The 24,526-nt window shown below is 36.2% G+C and overlaps 1 protein-coding gene across 1 annotated transcript in view; it reads right to left on the reverse strand.

Annotated features, from left to right (window-relative positions):
* LOC127844002 (uncharacterized protein C18orf19 homolog A-like) overlaps positions 1–10,427 on the reverse strand; it is a 28,375-nt gene extending 17,948 nt beyond the window's left edge. The window contains exon 1 of the mRNA XM_052373968.1: positions 10,186–10,427. Within this exon, the coding sequence (XP_052229928.1) occupies positions 10,186–10,333 (148 nt within the window). The 5' untranslated portion in view covers positions 10,334–10,427. The remainder of the gene's footprint in view (positions 1–10,185) is intronic.
* Between the last annotated feature and the right edge of the window lie 14,099 nt (positions 10,428–24,526).

The raw sequence follows: 24,526 nt of genomic DNA on the forward strand, positions 1-24,526 counted from the left end.
TTGGTCATTTGTTTACATGTTCAGTATAGAAAATCACCTGCTAACATAAAAACTTTGGATTAAATTATCAAAATAAAAACTATGTTGCAAACTGTGTTTATATTAATTGGTAAGTATTAGTTAAAAGACGACGTTTTGTTTGTCGTAAATCAACGAGTTTTCTATACAACAACCACAACCAAGTCGGGATCGATCTATCTTGGTTGGGTTTATCTAATTGTAAATATTATGCTACATGTACATGTATGTACTTGTAATAAATGTAATTTTATTTGAAAATCAGGAAGTCAAACAAAATTAAATTGATCGTTATCTCGTAAAACGCCGAGTTTCCCCCCGCGTTGCCAACGCCGAGGGCCGCCGCGTCGGCTTATCAGTTTTGCCGATCGTTAACCGCCGCGTCCAAAATCATTCAAACGCCGCGTCTGGCGGGATTTTCTTAATCTCCCTCCAGGTCAATCACCGCGGAGTATGGGGGAAATTGGGGAAAACGCGTGGAGTGTACTGTACCAACCTGGGGCGCCCCGCCCACATAGACCACACCCACCCAAAATTGCCTTTTACTATAATTTCTTCATTTCTACACTGATTCACTTCTAATTGATACTGAACTTCTCTTACGACAATGCAGTCAATCTCAAATATGCATGGCCCCATTACCAACCCTGGGGCGCCCTGCCCACATAGGCAACACCCACCCAAAATTGCCTTTTACTATAACTTCTTCATTTCTTCACCGTTTCACTTCTAATTGATACTGAACTTCTCTTATGACAATACGGTCAATCTCAACTATGCATGGCCCCATTACCAATCCTGGGGCGCCCCTGGGTCAAACATGCGGCGTGGGGATACGCGTCAGCCTGTGCTGCACCATTTCTAGTTTACGTATTGATTTCACTATGCTCACAATGTTGGCCACAATGTATGTTTACATTGTGTCTTTTATTGACTGAAATATAAGAAATAAATGTTTAGATTTTTGTTAATTAGTTGCTTTTTAGCTCACCTGATTGCTTAGGTGGGCTTTTGTGATCGGTCTTTGTCTGTCGTATGTCCGTCCGTCGTCCACATTTGGTTTGTAAACACTCTAGAGGCCACATTTCTTGTCTGATCTTTATGAAACTTGGTCAGAAGATTTGTCCCAATGATATCTCGATCGAGTTGGAAACTGGGTCATGCTGGGTCAAAAACTAGGTCACTAGGTCAAAAAAAAGAAAAACCTTGTAAACACTGTAGAAGTCACATTTCATGCCCAATCTTCATGTAACTTTGTCAAAATGTTTGTCTTAATGATGTGATGGTTGAGTTCAAAAGTGGTTCCGGTCTGTTGAAAAACATGGCCGCCAGGGGGCGGGGCAGTTTTCCTTATTTGGCTATAGAGAAACCTTGTAAACACTCTTAGAGGCAACATTTCTTGTTCGATCTTTATGAAACTTGGTCAGAAGATTTGTCCCAATGATACCTCGATCGAATTCGAAACTGGGTAATGCTGGATCAAAAACTAAGTCACTAGGTCAAAAAAGAAAAACCTTGTAAACACTGTAGAAGTCACATTTCATGCCCAATCTTCATGTTACTTTGTCAAAATGTTTGTCTTAATGATATGTTGGTTGAGTTCAAAAGTGGCTCCAGTCCGTTGAAAAATATGGTCGCCAGTGGGGGGGGGGGGGGGGGGCAGTTTTCCTTATTTGCTATAGAGAAACCTTGTGAACACTCTAGAAGCAACATTTCTTGTGCGATCTTCATGAAACTTGGTCAGAAAATTTGTCCCAATGGTACCTCAATCGAGTTTGAAACTGGGTCATGCTGGGTCAAAAACTAGGTCACTAGGTCAAAAAAAAAAGAAAAACCTTGTAAACACTGTAGAAGTCACATTTCATGCCCAATCTTCATGTAACTTTGTCAAAATGTTTGTCTTAATGATGTGTTGGTTGAGTTCAAAAGTGGTTCCGGTCTGTTGAAAAACATGGCCGCCAGGGGACGGGGCAGTTTTCTTTATTTGGCTATAGAGAAACCTTGTAAACACTCTAGAGGCCACATTTCTTGTCCAATCTTCATGAAACTTGGTCAGAAGATTTGTCCCAATGATACCTCAATCGAGTTTGAAACTGGGTCATGCTGGGTCAAAAACTAGGTCACTAGGTCAAAAAAAAGAAAAACCTTGTAAACACTGTAGAAGTCACATTTCATGCCCAATCTTCATGTAACTTTGTAAAAATGTTTGTCTTAATGATGTGTTGGTCGAGTTCAAAAAGGTGAGTGAACTAGGGCCATCTTGGCCCTCTTGTTATATATTATATAGATCTCAGTAATTTGCTTAAAGTACAAAATTTGTCAAAAGATCATTGACTCTACTGCGTTATTATTATGACTTATACAAATTTGATTTTGACTCTTGAAAATATGGTCCCCAAGAGCCATTGAATCTTGAGATTTGAGGTCTAAGGAAAGCCCTGCCAAGATACAATACCAAGACAAGTGTATTAAATAAAATATAGCAACATCAGAAAAGGAATCCCAAAAACAAACTTTCAAACCTTATGAAAGCAATACTGTGGGAAAAATAAAAGGAACTCTATTGACTGTTATTTTATAACCCTGCATTTTGATGAAAAAAAAGACACTTTGAAAAGTATGCAATGAAATAACTCTCAAATGCGCAAAAGCACTTCTATGAAATTCTTTTTTTACAATAATTTCAAATTGTGACATGTTTGATGATTAGAAGTCTTAGAACAGATCATCAGAAGAAAAAAACACCTTTGAATTACATGTTGTATTTCAGTAAATTTGCTTAAAATTATTCAAAAAAAGTATTTTAACTTGATTTGTGAAATTGTTCAATGAAATACATCTTGTATTTACACATAAGTAAGCATTGACATTTGTCCAGCCTTATTTCACCGAGGGAAGTAGTAGTTGCAATAATTCAACTCTCAGCTTTATAACCCAAAGGGTAGCCAAGAGTTGCAATGCGCCTTCTAATGTCCTAAGGTGCAAAATTTGATCACCACTGCAATGGCTAAGGAACACTGATACTGCAAAAACGTATCAACGTTTACCTGTCTAAAGCATAAACTCATGCAAAGGGTACCATAAAAGCAAGAACCAATTGTTTTTTATTTGCTTTGTTATTGTTTCGTACGCTCTATTCACCATATATGGAAGACTGTCGGAATGTTGCCAACTTTAAGTGTCACTATCAGTTAGGTAGCAGTACACCAATCTTTTGCACATCGTTATTTGATGTAGCCTCAGTCGATAACAATGTTGAATATTTTCACTGTTTCAAATTTCAACATAACAAGAGATGTGTTCGTCAGAACACAATGCCCCCTATTGCGCCGCTTTGAAATAAAAAATTTGTGTTTTTTTGGACCTTTGACCTTGAAGGATGACTTTGACCTTGAACTTCCACCACTCAAAATGTGCAGCTTCATGAGAACGCCGCTTTGAATTTATGTTTTTTGACCTTTGACCTTGAAGGATGACCTTGACCTTGAACTTCCACCACTCAAAATGTGCAGCTTCATGAGGTACACATGCATGCCAAATACCAAGTTTCTATCTTCAATAATGCAAAACTTATGGCCAACGTTAAAGTTTTATTTCGGACGGACAGACAGGCTGACATACACACTGACATACTGACTGACGGACAGTTCAACTGTTATATGCCACCCTACTGGGGGCATAAAAATTGTCATCAAGAATAATGTGTTTTTTAGAGTGCATGCAAAGAATCACTTCGGTAAGTTACCATTCAGGTACAGTGCTTTCAACATGATTTTTCAGACGCCCTGGGGCCGTTAAGGGTGGGGTTTTGAGGGCAGCCGGGGCTCCTCCATACATAAATGTTTTTAAAACAATTAATTTTGACGTTATTTGGTGCGTTTTGACTCTTCAAGAAAAAAATACAGCTATAAAGTCATTCATAACATCATTTAAAAACAAATGTTTTTACCCTTCCAGGCAAAGTAACGCATGATCCCAACTAGATCCATTCCAAAATACATCCGTATCAACCAGACTCAATTACTGCATACTTATTTTTTTCCTTTTGCTATTCATTTCCCAATAATCCCTTATATTCCATTGTAAAAAGCAAATTCTGATAATGTTGAGGATAAAAGTGCTCAAGAATTTCATAAACACAAACATTCGCCATTTGTATTAAGTATGAAATCAATTTAAGCGTATGTGACTTTTTAAAGATGTGACGAAATAACGTCCAATAGGATGGGGGTTTCTCACTTAACACGCATAATCAACTGACGTACCGATTCTATGAAACAATTAATACACCAACACTAGACATTGTACATTTCCGCAAATTTTCACATGCTTTTTATTGAAACAAAGAAACACTATAAACATGAAGCGCTGTTAATTTAAAGCAAGCATTTATTAAAGTGGCATTAACATTAAAATTCGGTAGTGTGTTTCGGATTAAAAATTGAATTATGCTGATGGAAGAATTCAACAAAACAGTTGTGTGTAATGAATTCAACAATAATTTGTTAAGAGTCGAATAAATGTTGTGACCATATTACGCATGAAATGCACAATATCCACGAGGATTGCACCCCGTTGCATAATCAGTCTTCTCAGTAATTTGCCGAGATTTCAACGTTGAGATGTAAACAAAGCCAAAAAACTGTCACAAAATCAAACACTTATGGCAATTACGTCACTCGTGGTCTACATGATTTTACTGCAGATATTGACTGCCTATGAATGCTGTGGCTCCAGACAAGCGTGCGCTCTCATTGGCCAATTTAATTTTCCAATTCATCGACACTCCGCCTTTAGGCGGGCTTTAGGTGGGAAACTCAAAATATTGGGCGAAGTTGATAACCCTTTGATCTTAAGAAGGGCTAGGTGCAGAAAAATACGCTAATCAGTAAATTTCAAGCACCCCACTGACTCTGATTTCGAAATTCAAGCGCCCTGGCGAGGGACCGTTAAATGGCCTGTGGAAAGCACTGAGGTAAATTTAATGTGTTTTTGATGTTTATTCAACGCTTTTCTTAATTGGTAATGAATGATGTCTGTTTAGTGATGGGCACTGATCTGCCGCATACTGGGGTTGTGTTTATAAACGGGTGCATATTAGTTGAAATAATTCAACTCTCAGCTTTATAACCCAAAGGGTTGCTGAGAGGTCCAATGCGCCGTCTATTGTCCAAAGGTGCAAAATTGCATAACCACTGCAAATGCTAAGGAACACTAAGGGTGTCACGATACGCTCACCTTACGATACGATACGTATCGCGGTACAGTGTGTACGATACAATACGTATCGCGATACGTATCGTCAGATGGACACAACATACAAACCATTTAAAACAATTTTTCAATTTTATTTAAAGACCTCTACATATGTGTCATGCAATATACAAAATATCATATAATGTCATGAAAGTACACGAATTGACAATTAGTTATTATTATTTACAAATCTAAAACTGTGATTAAATATGAACACGAAATTATGAATATGTTTAAAAATACGGACTGCTTTATGTTTCTTTTACAACGATAGATTATTTAAGTTAAAAATTAAACGTGTTTACCAACTAGTCAAACTGGCTATCTTTGCTTGTGCCGTAAAAAACTCCAAGCGTAATTCTTAGACCAAATCAAATATTGCACCTTGTTTCGTGACGTAGGCGACACAGCATATGGTTGAGTGGTTGAAATTGTTTTAATGGTTTCAAAGAATTTGCAAAATTCTCAGCGGAATCACTAAATTAGAGCTCATGCTTAGGAAATTCGTAGCGACTAAAGTCGTGATATAAAGCAAATGTTTATACGCAATAAACGCCCACCACTTTCTTACTGATAACACAAAATGCTTCCATATTTTTATTATAAGCTCGCTGGAGTTGATTTCCATTCAACATCCGCCCTTTTTTGGGGGCGAATTACAGTAACTCCTTGAAATACGTCATGGAAAATGCCATACCGTACCGTACGGACTCGGAGGCGTATCGTGAACCGTACCGAGAGGAGACTATTACGATATACCGTCCCACGGAGTACCGTGACACCCTTAAGGAACACTCCCTGTCTAAAGCACAAACGGATGCACAAACTGATGCAAATGGTACCATTAAAGCAAGAAATAATTGCTTTTAATTATCCCCACGATTTTCGGAGGAAAAGTGAGGATTATGTTGTTATCTCTGCCGTCCGTCCTGGCCACTATCTCCTCCTACACTATTAGCACTAGAACCTTGAAACTTACACACATGGTAGCTATGAGCATATGTGCAACGGTGACGGCAACAGAATTTTGATCTGACCCCAGGGTCAAAAGTTATGGGGGTTGGGGTGGGGCCGGTCGATTTTCCTGCGACCGCAATTCGAAAAAGGCTCATAACTACTGTCCCTTCAGATATTGCTTTCATATTTGGTATGCATGTATACAATTTTTTACCCCTGTGACCTTGACCTTGAACTTGAGGTCAGTGTTCAGGTTTCGAAATCTGCTACCGCGACTCAAAAAAGGCTCATTACTACTTTGTCCCTTCAGATATTGCTTTAATAAATATTTGGTATGCATGTGTGTCTGGACAATACCTTTCCAAATTCTGGTAAATATTTAGGCATACAATTTTTGACCCCTGTGACCTTGGCCTTGAATTTTTAGGTCAGCGTTCAGGTTTCGAAATCTGCGACCGCGATTCGAAAAAGGCTCATACCTACTGTGTCCCTTCAGATATTGCTTTCATATTTGGTACGCATGTGTATCTGGACAACACCTTTCAATGCGCATAATTTTTTTTTATTTGGGGTCCTCGTTCAGGTTTCAAAATCTGCGACCCAGATTTTTTTAAAAACTCATAACGCCTGTGTCCCTTCAGATATTGCTTTCATATTTGGTACGCATGTGTATCTGGACAAAACCTTTCCATGCGCATAAAAATTTTGACACCTGTGACCTTGAACTAAGGTCCGCGTTTAGATTTTGAAATCTATTACCGTTCAGCCAGCGCGGAACAAACATATTTCGCGATCCGCGGCATCAAGGCGCAAGGAGTCAATGCCGAGTCAGCCGTTGAAGACGCGTCAGTATGCAGCGGCACATCGCATTTCGCCGCGATGCTTCGCTTCTGTCCGCCGAGGCAAGAAGCAATCTGTGACAATACGCCGAGTCGATGTGCATCGTAAAATAAAAATCTTTTTAAAATGATAAGTGAGTCAATACATCTTAAAAGAACAATTATAATAATATCTAAAATTATAATTAATTAAATGTATCTATTACTGCATACTTACTATTTTTCTCGTCGCTACTCATTACCCGATAGTCCCGTATATTCCAGTTTACAAGCAAATTCTGGTAAATATTTACGATACAAGTTCTCATGAATTTCAAGAAATACAAACATACGCCATTTTTCTTAAGTGTCACATAAATTTTGGCATTTGTTTCTATTTAAAGATGTGATGAAATAACGTCCAATCGGGGCGTTTTTTTTCCACTGAACACGCGTAAATCGCCTGACGTGATGTTCATGTTTTATACAACACAAAATACACCCACACTTTCCATGCAACGTTCTACATGTTTGCATAATTTTCACGCACTTTTTATAGAGACAAAGGATATTTAAAGCACTGTTTATTTGACGCTAGAATTTAATTATTAATGCTGCGTTAGCATTAAAATTTGGAAGCGTGTTTCATATTACAAATTTAATAAGAGATTGCCAAAATTGTTTTGTTTTTTTATTTGTTGCCATAGCAACCAGAATTCTTGACGTAGGAACGAAATGAAATGACGTGCATACTCTCCATATTGCCATCTATCCATGTTTTAAGTTTCATGAAAAAATATGAAGAACTTTTAAAGTTATCGCAGGATCCGGAAAATGGTGACGGACTGACACACAGAGCGCAAACCATAAGTCCCCTCCGGTTTCACCGGCAGGAGACAATAATGCTTATTTGAGAATCGAACGAAACATTAACAGTTTTGCGTAATTAATTCAACGATAATTTGTTACGGCGCATTAAGTGTTGAAAATAATTGAGGACGTGATATTATATAAATAGTCTATAAAGCATCATATAAAAATCATATCCGCTTATTAAAACCTTGAAAATAATAACTATGAAAGTAGCGTAAATATAGGTTTCGACGCTGCACAAATGTACATGTAGGTGTATACCTTTGCACTCGATTCGCCGCGTACGTATGCGGCGGAGTTATGCCGCGAAAGTACGCGAGGTTAATACAGACTCGGCGTCATTGCACGGATCGATGCCGCATGCCTCGGTGATACGCCACGTGAACACACAACGCTGCCACCGAATACAAATTTTCTGGCCGTGGCGTGAGCGAGGAAAATGTTTGTTCCGCGTTGGATGTACTGTATGTGGCTATTTCTGCCATCTGCCTGTCCGTCCTTGCCTACCTATTTTTAAAAGGAATACGGTTTCTGATTGGTTTCCTCGAAGTAACGTGTTTTCTTGATAAAAATACGTTTTAAACTAAAAGCCGGGATCATCCCGGATCGATGAAGGTATAAAACACGCCATTAACACAAAGTTACTATAAAATTATTAGTTATTTATAAATTTTAAATAATTTTAATTTGTTTGATCGATTAGAAGTGTTTTGACAATCTTTTTACGCAATTCAATTAGCAAAACTAATATTAATGGTCGATCCCAGCTTTTAGTAGAGAGTTAACCCTGTACAATTGTTACGACTACTGTAACACGTTATTTTGCGACACCTAAGATTCACTTACCATTTGTTGTCAGACGGTAACCACGGCAATCTATGTAAAAAAGGTTTTAACGTTCATGTCGTTGTTTAAGTTTGGCTTTAAGGTAGGGGATGTGGTTTCCTCGGATAAGAAAAGAAAAGGGAAGGAGGAAAGTAAGCTGAAAAAAAAACAAGGAAATTTCATCGAAATGGCATGAAGATTACAAATAGATGTCTTAAGTAGATGAATATTGAATTCATTAGCATTAGTAAGGCAAGCTAATAAGAATGATTGAATCATAATTGCGCATCTCCATGCACAAGAAAATACAAGTTGAAAGATAAATATAAAGGTTTTGATAATACTTGGGTCAGGGCACATGAAAGATTGGTCAGGGCTAGTAGGTTCTGCATTTAATAGCCCGAATGGGCTAGTTGAAAAAAAAGTTATTGTTAAGCCCTGTGCACTATTTGGAATTTTGATCTGACCCCTGGGTCAAAAGTTATGGGGGTTGGCGTGGGGCCGGGTCAGAGATAATCACTCCTTTTTTAAGGTTATTTTACATTAATTTTTTCATTTCTACACTGATTTACTTCAATTTGATACTGAACATCTTTTCTGACTATACGGTCAATCTCAACTATGCATGGCCCCATTACCAACCCTGGGGCGCCCCTGGGTCAAACGTGACGTGGGGATACGCGTCAGCCTCTGCCGCGCCATTTCTAGTTTTCTTTGCTATTCTTTTCCACGCTCTATCCACCATATTGGGATCTGATGTAATGTTGCAGACAAAAAGTGTTGCTATCGATTAGGTAGCAGTACACCAATCTTTTGCACATTGTGATATTTGATGTAACCAAGTGGATAACGATGTCAAACAGTCATCGAATATTTACACTGTTCGAAATTTTGAAAATGAAAATGTCAACAAGAATAGTGTGTTGAAATATCGTTGTGTTGTATAGGTTGTATGCAAAGGATAACGTCTGTAGGTTGCCATTCATGTAAATTTAATGTGTTTTTGAACTTTATAAAAAGCTTTCCTTAATTGCTAACCAATGACGTCTGTTTAGTGATGCGCATGAAATCTGTGTGCAAAACTGCGATTGTGTTTATGAAGGGGGCGAATATGTACTCCCAAAGCCGCCACAGCACAAATTATCAAAGGCTCTGGGAGTACGTTTATATGGACTAGGGTGCATATGGACTCCCAGAGTCATCATAGCATGAATAATCAAAGGCTATGAGAGCCTGTTTATATATGGACTAAGAGAAGTAGATGGTCTAATTATTGTGCCCACAGGGATAAGATGATGTCAAATCCTTCTCATGATAAAGTGGAACAAAACGTGGTATTGAGTTCAATAATTGTTTTGCACATCGAGTCATATTTAAAGATAATTAATTTTAATAATCTATTGGTGTTTTATTGTTGCTTTATACTTCATATTCTTACCATTTGAACATGATGAAACACATTGCATGTGCTGTTGTGATACAATCCATCTTTCATAGACATAGTAATTTGAAACACTTTTGAACGGCTGACCGTTCCCAAAGAACGACCATAAATATTTCGATCTAGATAATTTGCTGCCTAGCATTGTTGGTGTATGTGTTCTATTTGTGCATACACTGTATTATCCTTAAGGAAATGATATAGACAACATGAAATTTTGACACTTGTTGCCCTTAGGTTACCATCCGTGAGTCGGTAACTTTTTTGGTCGTGTCTATATTGGATCCTAAATAAATTGCTACAATGGATACCAAATCTATATATTTGCAGCATCGTTTACGACAATGTTTTTTTTTTTGTTAAATAAATTATTTGAAAAGAAAATCGCTGTTGATAAAGACCAAATTTGGATTAAAGGGTGTCAAAGTATCAATAAAACTGTTGATATGCACAATGGCTACAAGTAAAATCTGTCTTTTCAACCGAAGTACCGCTCATCAAAACAAAATTGTATCCATTATAGACGATTTCAAGAATATAGCCAGCTGTATTGATACTTACCAAATTTGGATCCATTCTAGACAAAAAAATTCAAGAGTCTAGCCAGCTCTTTTGATAGAGTCTAGCCATCTCTATTGATACCGAAATTGGATCCGTTCTAGACGATTTCAAGAGTCTAGTCAGCTCTCTTGATGCTTACCAAAATTGGATCAATTCTAGATGATTTCAATAGTAAACCAGCTATATTGATACTTACCGAAAGTGTATCCATTCTAGACGATTTCAAGAGTTAGCCAGCTCTATTGATACTTGCCAAAAAGGAATCCATACGGCAATTTCAAGAGTCTAGTTCTATTGATACTTACCGAAATTGGATCCATTCTAGACGATTTTAAGAGTCTAGCCAGCTCTATTGATACTTACTAAAATTGGGATCCATTCTAGACGTTTTCAAGAGTTAGCCAGCTCCATTGATACTTACAAAAAAGGGATCCATTCTAGACGATTTCAAGAGTATGGCCAGCTCTATTGATACTTACCGAATTTGGGATCCATTCTAGATGATTTCAAGAGTCGAGCCAGCTCTATTTATACTTACCGAAATTGGATCCATTCTAGACGATTTCAAGAGTCTAGCCAGCTCTATTGATACTTACTAAAATTGGGATCCATTCTAGACGCTTTCAAGAGTTAGCCAGCTCCATTGATACTTAACAAAGTGGGATCCATTCTAGACGATTTCAAGAGTATAGCCAGCTCTATTGATACTTACCGAATTTTGGATCCATTCTAGATGATTTCAAGAGTCGAGCCAGCTCTATTTATACTTACCAAAATTGGATCCATTCTAGACGATTTCAAGAGTATAGCCAGCTTTATTGATACTTACCCAAATGGGATCCATTCTAGACAATTTCAAAAGTCTAGCCAGCTCTATTGATACTTACCAAAATTGGATCCATTCTAGACAATTTCAAGAGTATAGCCAGCTCTATTGATACTTACCGAATTTGGGATCCATTCTAGATGATTTCAAGAGTCGAGCCAGCTCTATTTATACTTACCAAAATTGGATCCATTCTAGACGATTTCAAGAGTATAGCCAGCTTTATTGATACTTACCCAAATGGGATCCATTCTAGACAATTTCAAAAGTCTAGCCAGCTCTATTGATACTTACCAAAATTGAATCCATTCTAGACAATTTCAAGAGTATAGCCAGCTCTATTGATACTTACCAAAATATGATCCATTCTAGACGATTTCAAGAGTCTAGCCAGCTCTATTGATACTTACTAAAATTGAATCCATTCTAGACGTTTTCAGAGTTAGCCAGCTCCATTGATACTTACCAAAATGGGATCCATTATAGCCGATTTCAAGAGTATAGCCAGCTCTATTACCGAATTTGGATCCATTCAAGACGATTGCAAGAGTCTAGCTAGCTCTCTTGATGCTTACCAAAATTTGATCCCGTCTAAACGATTTCAATATGTAACCAGCTCTATTGATACTTACCGAATTTGGATCCATTCTATACGATTTCAAGAGTCTAGCCAGCTCTGTCGATGCTTACCAAAATTTGATTCAGTCTAGACGTTTTCAATAGTTAACCTGCTCTATTGATAATAACCGAAATTGTACATTCAAGACGATTTCAAGAGTTAGCCAGCTCTATTTATACTTACCAAAATTAGATCCATTCTATACGATTTCAAGAGTCTAGCCAGCTCTATTTATACTTACCAAAACTGGATCCATTCTAGACGATTTCAAGAGTATAGCCAGCTATATTGATACCAAAATGGGATCCATTCCAGATGATTTCAAGAGTCGAGCCAGCTCTATTGATACTTACAAAAATTGGATCCATTCTAGACAATTTCAAGAGTCTAGCCAGCTGTTTTGATACTTACCGAATTTGATTCCATTCTAGATGATTTCAAGAGTCGAGCCAGCTCTATTTATACTTACCAAAATTGGATCCATTCTAGACGATTTCAAGAGTATAGCCAGCTTTATTGATACTTACCCAAATGGGATCCATTCTAGACAATTTCAAAAGTCTAGCCAGCTCTATTGATACTTACCAAAATTGGATCCATTCTAGACAATTTCAAGAGTATAGCCAGCTATATTGATACTTACCAAAATTTGATCCATTCTAGACGACTTCAAGAGTCTAGCCAGCTCTATTGATACTTACTAAAATTGAATCCATTCTAGACGTTTTCAGAGTTAGCCAGCTCCATTGATACTTACCAAAATGGGATCCATTATAGACGATTTCAAGAGTATAGCCAGCTCTATTACCGAATTTGGATCCATTCTAGACGATTGCAAGAGTCTAACTAGCTCACTTGATGCTTACCAAAATTTGATCCCGTCTAAACGATATCAATATGTAACCAGCTCTATTGATACTTACCGAATTTGGATCCATTCTATACGATTTCAAGAGTCTAGCCAGCTCTGTCGATGCTTACCAAAATTTGATTCAGTCTAGACGTTTTCAATAGTTAACCTGCTCTATTGATAATAACCGAAATTGTACATTCAAGACGATTTCAAGAGCTCTATTTATACTTACCAAAATTAGATCCATTCTAGACGATTTCAAGAGTCTAGCCAGCTCTATTTATACTTACAAAAATTGGATCCATTCTAGACGATTTCAAGAGTATAGCCAGCTATATTGATACCAAAATGGGATCCATTCTAGACAATTTCAAAAGTCTAGCCAGCTCTATTGATACTTACAAAAATTGGATCCGTTCTAGACAATTTCAAGAGTCTAGCCAGCTGTTTTGATACTTACCGAATTTGATTCCATTCTATACGATTTCAAGAGTCTAGCCAGCTCCATTGATACTTACCAAAATGGGATCCATTCTAGACGATTTCAATAGTATAGCCAGCTCTATTGATACTTACCGAATTTGGGATCCATTCTAGACGATGTCAAGAGTTGAGCCAGCTCTATTTATACTTACCGAAAATGGATCCATTCTAGACGATTTCAAGAGTCTAGCAAGCTCTATTTATACTTACCAAAAATGGATCCATTCTAGACGTTTTCAAGAGTATAGCCAGCTGTATTGATACTTACCAAAATGGAATCCATTCTAGACAATTTCAAGAGTCTAGCCAGCTCTATTGATACTTACCAAAATTGGATCCATTCTAGACAATTTCAAGAGTCTAGCCAGCTCTATTGCTTCTTACGAAAATTTGATCCATTCTAGACGATTACAAGAGTCTAGCTAGCTCTATTGATACTTACTAAAATTGAATCCATTCTAGACGTTTTCAAGAGTTAGCCAGCTCCATTGATACTTACCAAAATGGGATCCATTCTAGACGATTTCAAACGTATAGCCAGCTCTATTGATACGTACCGAATTTGGATCCATTCTAGACGATTTCAGCAATACACTGTGCTGATAAGCCCATCACAGGGCTTATCATATATATATATGTGTGTATTTACTCTGCAGCTTTATAGTATTTATAGGATGTAACATCTTTCAACAAAAATATGTGTTTTTGAATAGCTATTTTCCCTTTTTGTTTAATTTGGCTGAAATGTGATGATAATGTTTAAAGTAAATAAACTACCTAATTGCTTAACATAATCATAATTAATTTGAATACAATTAAGCATGAACTGGGTTTAGCTTTTGAGCCGTTTTGGCGGAAACGCCCTACTGATTGCTAGGATGACATTCAAATCCTGATTTTACGAAATGATGTTCGATCCATTATTTCCATTTTTGATTAATACGGTCAACAGTAATAGCGTTTCAACCACTATTTGTTCCATGGTCGTGACTGCGATTAATTAAACTAATACTGTTGATAATGGGCGATTTCCGAGCCACTTTATCCAAACTGAAACTTCTTACCAGCCGGTATGAAATTTCAAAATAAATATTATCCAATATCAATGGGCAAGCAATCCATACTGGAGCAACATGAGTCTCTATGTATTGTCGACTGTGTTATCTGTAGCATGTGTCTATTGTTAGATTTTGTTGGGTATCCGTTTTATATTATTTAAATGTATTCAAATGCCATTTCTTTTACTGGTTGTGGGCATTTATTCAAGTTGCGTTTGATGAATCCCAGAGTTTGTGAAGCTTTCTTGGTTGCGTTATCGATACGAGTGTTTAATTTCAGATTATCACAAAGATCGACTCCTAAGTAAGGGTGATGTTAAAGATTTTCGAGATTTTCGTTATTCATAGTATAGTTGTAGTCTTTTCTTAGTGGAGTTGGAAATATTCATGATGGCGCATTTTTTAACATTAAACTCCATCTGCCAAGATTTGCTCCAATATAGCTTTATATTTTCCATATGAACAATGAGTTTCATGTAAACCTGATGAATATTATTTTGTGTATGTTCCTCTTGTGTATAATTTTTTACCCTGTTAATCACTAGTATTAAATATTAATACTATCTGATACAGAGAGGTTTGTAAATAACTTTCAAATAATCAGAACCGTATATAGTGATATTTATCTTAATTATTAAATAAAGGCTGTTTTTTTTTCGTTATTTTATTATTTAAATATATAAATTTGTATTGCAATTATGGTGTGTAGTTAATTTTAAACTTCTAAGTTGAATAACTGTGCTAAATTTTCCTGTACATGATTCTAAGATCTGTTTACATCTTAGTAATAGGTCAACCCTCAGCAGATTGAACAGCTGTTTTCAGGCATATATACAGCTGTAGGTCATGATCTTACTAATTTTTCCACTCACTTTAACACTCCAGTCCTTGTAAACATTATCTACTATGGTGGAAAGTGTACGCAGTAATTTTAAATTGCTGGTATAGGTAAAAGTGAAGTATTCTAGTAAGAATATATTAATTTATTTAAATTGTTGTGTTTAGGGTATACAAAAGAAATTAAATCTCAGGAGCAGTTTTTCTCTACAGAGGGAGTATGTAACAGGGTATTCACAAAGCCTCATCCTTAATCAAATCACATCAAAACGAATTTATTGTCAGTATGAAATAACATGTATATAACAAACACTATGTATAGCTGTTTACCAAACTAACAAGCAGTAGCAAATTGCAACAAATCAATAATACATGGCATACATAAGAAATATTTATTCTAATAAAGCACAATAAAAAAACAATTAAAGCAGTATTCCTATATGACATTATTCAACTGTCAGCAGAAATATAATATCAGTACTATACATTCAAAATTAAGAGCTGTTTAAAAGATTGTTGATGTTGACACAAGGAAGGGGCCTAAGGCACCATAAAAAGAAATGGTGTAAAAATGCTTACAGAGAAAATAGAACACAATAGTGCCACAAAATAAAAAGGGCTTAAAGGAAATTATCACCTCAAACCAGATTTGAAGGAAAATGATCAGCAAATTTCATACAATATAAGCAACACAATACAACACTGATGAATAAAAAATAAAATATAATTATAAAAGCAAAATAATACAATACTAATGCCGAAATGAATATCCTGCATGTGTAACTAGCACTATTTCAGAGCTTCAAAGGCAAATGATGAGAAAAGAAGCATTGATTAATGCTACATACATACAGTACTACAAGTTCTTCAACAAGATATCAAATGAAATGAACGAAATAAGACAACAACAGCAAACTGTTGTAGTGTCACTAGTATTATATATACATACTGTTAAGCTCAAAGAAAGCAAAAGCAAAAAAAGCATCAGAATGCAAACCCAATTAAGCAAATGAAACAAGAGCACCGCCTTTCGGGTGCAGACCGCTCATCTATTTTCTTTTTAAAGTTGAAGGGACTCTCATTTTCAATCACAAAGGAGAGAGGGGTGGAGTGAAGAGGGGTGCATTGTGTGGGGGTGTGGACATTTATTACATTATCTTCCAAAAATGCGAAAAAAAGGAAAAACAAAAATTTGGGGGGTGGGGGGGTGGGGTGGGGATTCTTGGGCAGGCCTCGACACTAACGGTGGTCCGGGGACCCGAGGCCCCCAGATTTTGGCGAGGACCACCAGTTCCTTCAAGCTGGGTGGTCCTCCGGGAACCCTAAATTTATAAAACCACTTTGTCTTGATTGACCATTTGAATTTTTAAAAGTGCCTCCAATTTTTTAAGAGCGGCGTATAAAAAAACATCGGTAAAATCTTATCCGAAAATGTACTGCGAATCGAAAGCACGCGACTGAGCATTAGCGGCCAGCGTCTGTAAGTTGTAAATATTGATTTTCGACGATGTAAGCGACCTACAGTGCAGAGAGTATATTGATATCACTGAAGCGTGTAAGTGTTACAAACGGTGTTTTTACTGCTATTGTCAAGTTTTATGGGGGTTATTATCGGATTATCGGATTATTAATGGCTCCTTTATCCTTTATGATATTGAGCCCCCAAAAAAGTAACAATGGGACAAACTGTCACGACGATCAGTAATTATAATAATTATTAGGGCCTCTATTTCTTTAATCAAAACCATAGGCGATCGGGCTGGCAAAAGCATTTAATTTCTCCACAAAAACACATGCCGGTATACACTTTTTTCTACAGGTATTTGTGAGCATTTCTGTTTAATAGTTCCATTATTATAATGACCTTGGAAGGATATAATTTGATTAAGATACCAACAATTTCTGAAATAAAAAGTATATCGTTCACTTGGTGTACTATATTTCGGATATGTTAAAATTCGGACATTTAAAGATAGTGACATGTATGTGTTTGTTTGTTGTTGATAGTTTGTAAAAAAAAAATGCTTTATGTTATTTCAGGCAACAAGAATAGATGGTGGTAATTATCTGGGCCTTACTGTCAGGAAATAGGCGTGAACAACTATAATTTAATTGATCCTGGAAATCATCCACCACTAACAGAAAACGTTTTAATAACAAAAGCTGATGTATGACATGTCCAAATGACCATATATAACTGTTTAACAAATTAAGTGAGATGATTTATTTTCTGATGTTTTATATTTCTTTTTCCCTATCAAATGATGTAAATTGGTGTGATTCTATGTTTAAATAATTAATTTTGAAACATTTAGGCAGCATACTGTTTAATACATTGAAGTTAACATTGTTATATTATTTTGGTTATCTGTGTTGTTAATCAAGTTGAAAAAAATGGTATTTATATACAAATAAAGCTTATTAAGACTTATGAAGGTATGACTTATGAAGGTACTTATTGTTTTTTATGTAATAATATACTTTTTAAAGTGATAATATAGGCAATCACATTAATGTAGTAAGGTTTCTTTAAATGATTGTTCTTATTAATAAGGTTGGAATAATCGACAGTTTTCAAGGCGCGAAAAAGTTGCAACAAGTTTTGTTTGTAATTACCTTTTATTTCTTAAAAGTTTATAATAAGAACTTCCGAAACGCTAAGTTCTGGCGGCGAAGGGCAATGCTGAAGATGATAATGCTGAAGATGATTATGACACGGATGACGATGCTGATGATATTGATGAAATACATGAAATCAAAAGTTTACAAGACAAAGTTATGAGCTTTTAATGGGTCTGCTTTAAATGGCAACAGAATTGAATATAGGAAATAAAAATGTGTACTAGTATGCTTCTTGTACTTATTTGCCCTTACGCCGAGAGAAGCTGTGTGTTGAAACAAGAGGACTCCCTAGGTTTTGGTGAGGGCCACCAAAAGTTGAAAGTAGGGTTCCCTCCGGATACCCTGTCAAAAAAGTTAGTGTCAAGGCCTGTTGGGTGCGATGGTTGGACGGTATTTCAAACATAAAATAATAAAAATAAATATTTGTGTTTTTAAACCGTTTAAAAAAAAATGGGGGGGGGGGGTGAGGTGGGGGGGTATAGTGTGAGGGTGTGGTGGTAATTTGTGAGATGATCTTAAAAAAAAAAAAAAAAAAAAAAAAAAAATAGGGGGGGGGGGATTCTGAGGGGGGGTGGGGGGAGGGGGGCTGGGGGGGATTCTTGGGTGCGATGGTTGGACGGTATTTCAAACATAAAATAATCAAAATAAATAGTTTTGTTTTTTAACCGTTTAAAAAAAAATTGGGGAGGGGGTGGGGTGGGGGGGGTATAGTGTGAGGGTGTGGTGGTCATTTGTGAGATGATCTTAAAAAAAAAAAAAAATAGGGGGGGATTCGGGGGGGGGGGAAGGGGGGGGGGGGGCATGGGCGATGGTTTGGGTGGAGTCTATTGTGGTATGTCAGGTAAGAGTAGTTTTGTCAAAGTATCAATCAAATCTAATCATAAATAAAGAAGTTACACAAAATTTAACCATATATTCAAAGTTACTAAGTCAAAAAAGGGCCATAATTCCGTAAAAATGACATCCAGAGTTATGCAACTTGTCCTTTTACTGTACCCTTATGATAGTTTGCGAGTGTTCCAAGTATGAAAGCAATAGCTTTGATACTGTAGGAATAAAGTGGACCTAAACACAAAACATAACCAAATTTTCAATTTTCTAAGTATAAAAAGGGCACATAATTCTGTCAAAATGCCAGTCAGAGTTACATTACTTTGCCTGCACAGTCCCCTATGATAGTTAGTAAGTGTTTCAAGTATGAAAGCAATAGCTTTGATACTTAAGGAATAAAATGGACCTAAACACAAAACTTAACCAAAATTTTCAATTTTCTAAGTATAAAAAGGGCACATAATTCAGTCAAAATGCACGCCAGAGTTATCTAACTTTGCCTGCCCAGTCCCCTCATGATAGTAAGTAAGTGTACCAAGTTTGAATGCAATAGCATTGATACTTTCTGAGAAAAGTGGACCTAAACGCAAAACTTAACCTGACGCCGACGCCAAGGTGATGACAATAGCTCATAATTTTTTTTTCAAAAAATAGATGAGCTAAAAAATCAAGATGCAAATTTCTCAGAGAAAGCAAAAAGCAAAAAGGAAACACAATGAAAACAAAACAAAACACCAGTTATATAAATAATTATAACTACTTATCCAATCAAGAGAGATTCAGTGTGATGAATGAGTGAGCTTCCGTATATATATAATGGAGAATGCTTTTTAGGTGAGCTGATTTCAGATACAATTTATGGTTTTATATATCTGAAACATTTGATTCATTTCGTTACTAAACCTTGCAAGAGGTACAAGCATTTTTCATTTGCTTAAACCTACTATCTTTAGTTTCTTTCTTCATATGGTTACTGGTGAGTCATTTTATTATTTTAAGTGTATTTACTTGTATACTTGTTAAAATTGTAATCATTATATTATTTGAATGATATTGTATTTATCAATTATCTGATTTATAATTTATGATAATACTTATAATACTTTATGTTATTATATTTCATACCATTATCAATTATATAATTAAAACTAGGCGAAAGCATTCTTGAGTTATCATCCGGAAACCATTTTACTGTTTCGAGTCACTGTGACCTTGACCTTTGACCGAGTGACCTGAAAATCGAAAGGGTCATTTGCCAGTCATGATCAATGTACATATGAAGTTTCATGATCCTAGGCGTAAGCATTCTTGAGTTATCATCCGAAAACCATTTTACTATTTCGAGTCACTGTGCCCATGACCTTTGACTTAGTGACCTGAAAATCAATATGGGTCATCTGCCAGTCATGATCAATGTTCCTATGAAGTTTCATGATCCTAGGCCTAAGTGTTCTCATCCGGAAACCATCTGGTGGACGAACCGACGGACCGACATGTGCAGAACAATATACCCCCTCTTCTTCAAAGGGGGGCTTAATAAAAGTTGGCAACTATAACCCCTTGTGTCAATACACAAACCCCGCTACATAACCAAACTGAAATACCTGTGTATTTAACTTAACAGTTATAAAACACCATTTTTCAAAAGTGTATATTTTACATGAAAAATAAATAAAAATGCTAAGAATATAAAAACACATACTTTCTAAAATTTAAAACAGTAACATTACATCATTGTTTCATCATTTAGTAGTAAGTCTGCACATTGGCCTTTAACCAAAAAACAACAACACATTTCCATGGTAATTATGGCAGTACTTATTATTTTCACTAGTCTGTATGTTTCAAGTCAAACCGGAGTATGTACTGAGAAAAATTATAAAAGTTGTTAAAGATGAAAAATGGATCAAGAATGTTTTTTTAAATAGGTCCCAGAGGGCCTGTGTCGTTCAAACAAATACCATACAATATTCAGATGCAACCTCAATTGCAGGCTCCTTATCTTTGTTGTTTAGGTCATAGGATAATAATAGTTTTTATAACATGCATATAAGGAAAACGCCATGGTCCCCAGTGTATAACTAGACACAAATTGAAAATAAAATCTTGGTTGAACCCTCAACAGGGATAGAACCTCTGACAACTGGAGTACTGGAGTAAAAGTCTACTGCTTTGACCACTCGGTCATTTGTGGTCATACAATGTGGACGGTATTTTATACTTTATATAAGCAATTCTCGTAGTTTCACAAAATATAACAACGACAACAGAACTTTCCATATTATTCAATCGTTTTGCATTGCAACGATTTATAATTTTATAAACCACTATAGTGGTGGGGGACATAAAAATCTGAAACAATTTTGACAATTTACCAAAACTTGAAAAGGCCCCTTTAATAAAAAGCAAAAAGGTGTGGCTTACTTTCATCCCAGGGACATTATATGATCAATAAAAAATATTTTGACAATTTACAGAATGAATCCGAATTCGGTCAGTATCAACAAGGCTGACTAAACGCTTGAAAATGTCCAGATTGGATCCAATTTTGTTAAGTATCAATAGTGCACGCTAGACTCTTGAAATTGTATATAATGGATCCAATTTTGGCAAGTAACAATAGTGCTGGGTACACTCTTGAAAATGTCCAGAATGGATCCAAATTCGGTCAATTTCAACAGGACTGGATACACTCTTGCAAATTTCCAGAATTGATCCAGTTTTGGTCAGTATCAATAGAGCTGGCTAGACTCTTGAAATTGTACAGAATGGATCCAATTTTGGAAAGTATCAATAGAGCTTACTAGACTCTTGAAATTGTCCAGAATGGATCCAATTTTTGTAAGTATCAATAGATCTGGCTATACTCTTGAAATTGTCCAGAATGGATCCAATTTTGGTCAGTATCAATAGAGCTGGCTATACTCTTGAAATTGTCCAAAATGGATCCAATTTTGGTAAGTATCAATAGAGCTGGCTAGACTCTTGAAATTGTTAAGAATGGATCCAATTTTGGAAATTATCAATAGAGCTGGCTAGACTCTTGAAATTGTCAAAAATGGATCCAATTTGGTAAGTATCAAGAGAGCTGGCTTGACTCTTGAAATTGTCTAGATTGGATCCATTTTCGGTAAGTATCAATAGAGCTTGCTAGACTCTTGAAATTGTCCAGAATGGATCCAATTTTGGTAAGTATCAATAGAGCTGGCTAGACTCTTGAATTTGTATAGAATAGATCAAATTTTGGTAAGTATCAAGAGAGCTAGTTAGGGTCTTGAAGTTGTCAAGAATGGATCCAATTTTGGTGAGTACCAATACAGCTGGCTTGACTCTTAAAATTGTCCCGAATGGATCAAATTTTGGTAAGTATCAATAGAGCTAGCTAGAGTCTTGAAAGTGTCCACAATTGATCCAATTTTAGTAAGTCACAATAGAGCTGGCTTCACTCTTGAAAATGTCCAGAATGGATCAAAACTCGGTCAATTTCAACAGGACTGGATACACTCTTGCAAATGTCCAGAATGGATCGAGTTTTGGTCAATATCAATAGAGCTGGCTACACACTTAAAAGTCTCCAGAATGGTTCCAATTTTGGTTAGTATCAATAGAGCTGGCTAGACTCTTACAATTTCCAGAATGGATCCAATTTTTAAGTATCAATAGAGCTGGCTAGACTCTTGAAGTTGTTCAGAATGGATCCAATTTTGATAAGTATCAATACAGAATTTTATGGTCATTAGTTATTGTTTCTCTCCTTCACTTGCTAATGCTCGTGTGCTATTAGCTACAAGCATGTGAATTAATATTGCATGTTTGACTTCTTGATCCTGATGTTGTTGAGGCATGGTCAAGGTCCTACTTCTTGTATGTTTAAATTTCTATTTGAAGTTTTTTTGCTGTTTATTTTCAACTTTCAATCACAATAGTAGATTTTTCTCTTTATCCGTCCATGGTCTGTTGGCGATATTTTATACGCATGTCCACTCTTTGATTTCTACATTCAAGTACCACACAAACTTAAAGAAATTGTTCTAATTACTGTCCCCCTGGGCAATATTGGATGTAAACCTTCTGGCATGAACGCCTTGCTCAACAATCTGCAAATTAAAACCAGAAAATCCATTACTAAGTTGCATCACTTTAAAAAACAAACAAACAAAGGGGCTCTTCAACATACATGGTGTCACATGAATAAAATACAATGGAAAGGTCAAAGCTGTTCAAACCTGTTCAACATACATGAAAGTGTGGAGCAATTTTGAAGGATATTTTAATTAAACATGATACTGCTTATTAATCTACATCTCTTGGCCTTGTGGTTTCATTGAAAATGTTTTCAATTGTCACTGTTTGTTTATTTTGGTTAAAATCAAAACAATTGGCTGCTAATTAAGATTTCTGAGCACCAACGTTGTTTCAGGTCAGATAATACATGTATATGATTAAAATAACATTTACAGACACCACAGTGGATAACAAGATGATGTTTTAAGCTAAATATATAAGCTATAAGTCACATTGTTTCAGAGACGATTTTTTGCTGTTATCACTCTGGTTGACTTGCTAACATAACTAATGAATGATATGCAATGCTTTCGCTTTGAAAAAAGAACAGTTCAACACCTGAGCACGGAACATTCCATGAAAGTTTTATCATGGATCGCTTAGTGTTTCAGAAGAAAATGATATCAGTTATTTCAGTTAAAGATGTTAACACACCACCACAGAAAATAACCATTCACAATATCTCATAATGGATCATTAACAGTATTTCTTAAACTACTCCAGATGATGATTAATCTATTTATCAAGGGTGGTGCGGTGGTCGAGTGGTAACACTATGGTCTACCATTCCAGAGGTCCCGGGTTCAAATCCCGGCCGGGGCACTGGAAATATCAGAAATGCTTCAAGTGTTTCCCACCCAACTAGAGATGTACTGGTATGAAACCCAGGTAATTCTCGCGTGTATCGGTGCTATACACTGAGCACGTAAAAGAACCAAGGTATCTATTCGCAAGGAGCTAGGGTATCGCACTCGGATTCCTTGTATCCCAATACTGTCTCTTCTGCTTGCTGTCTCTTCAGCAAAAACCAAAGGACCCCATTGGAAATAAGTGCTTGCACTTTCATGGGTTATCCTTGACCGCAAGGTCAAAATAAATACATACATACATACATAATGTCAGGGTTTTTTTTACTAAGAAAGTGACGCCGATATTCGGCGTCTTCCCCTACCAGAATTTTTCCCCTCAAAATACAATTTCCCCACCAAAAATATCATTTTTCACCAAAATATAATATTTTCTCTCAAAGAAATGTTTATTTTTCCTTTGGGCATTCGACAATTATTCAATTTGCACCATGTACAACGATCTTTCTCTCTCTCTCCAGACGAACACAAAAAATCTGGGAATCCCAGTTATTCTAAATATAGCTCTTAAATAACGTTATGTAAACTGGCCAACTAATCGTAATAATCATGTGACTATTTAACTGGATACCGGTCTTGCACGAGAAGGGTGTTTCGTCAATAAATTACCAGAAACCAGTCGAATTTTCATCAGGGCTATGTGCAAGCCAAGATATAAACGTGAAAACAGAAAAAAATGTCTCACAATTGGCGTTATTACACAAACAAAATAAAACA

Source organism: Dreissena polymorpha, chromosome 9, assembly GCF_020536995.1.
Source record: "Dreissena polymorpha isolate Duluth1 chromosome 9, UMN_Dpol_1.0, whole genome shotgun sequence".
NCBI lineage: Eukaryota > Metazoa > Mollusca > Bivalvia > Myida > Dreissenidae > Dreissena > Dreissena polymorpha.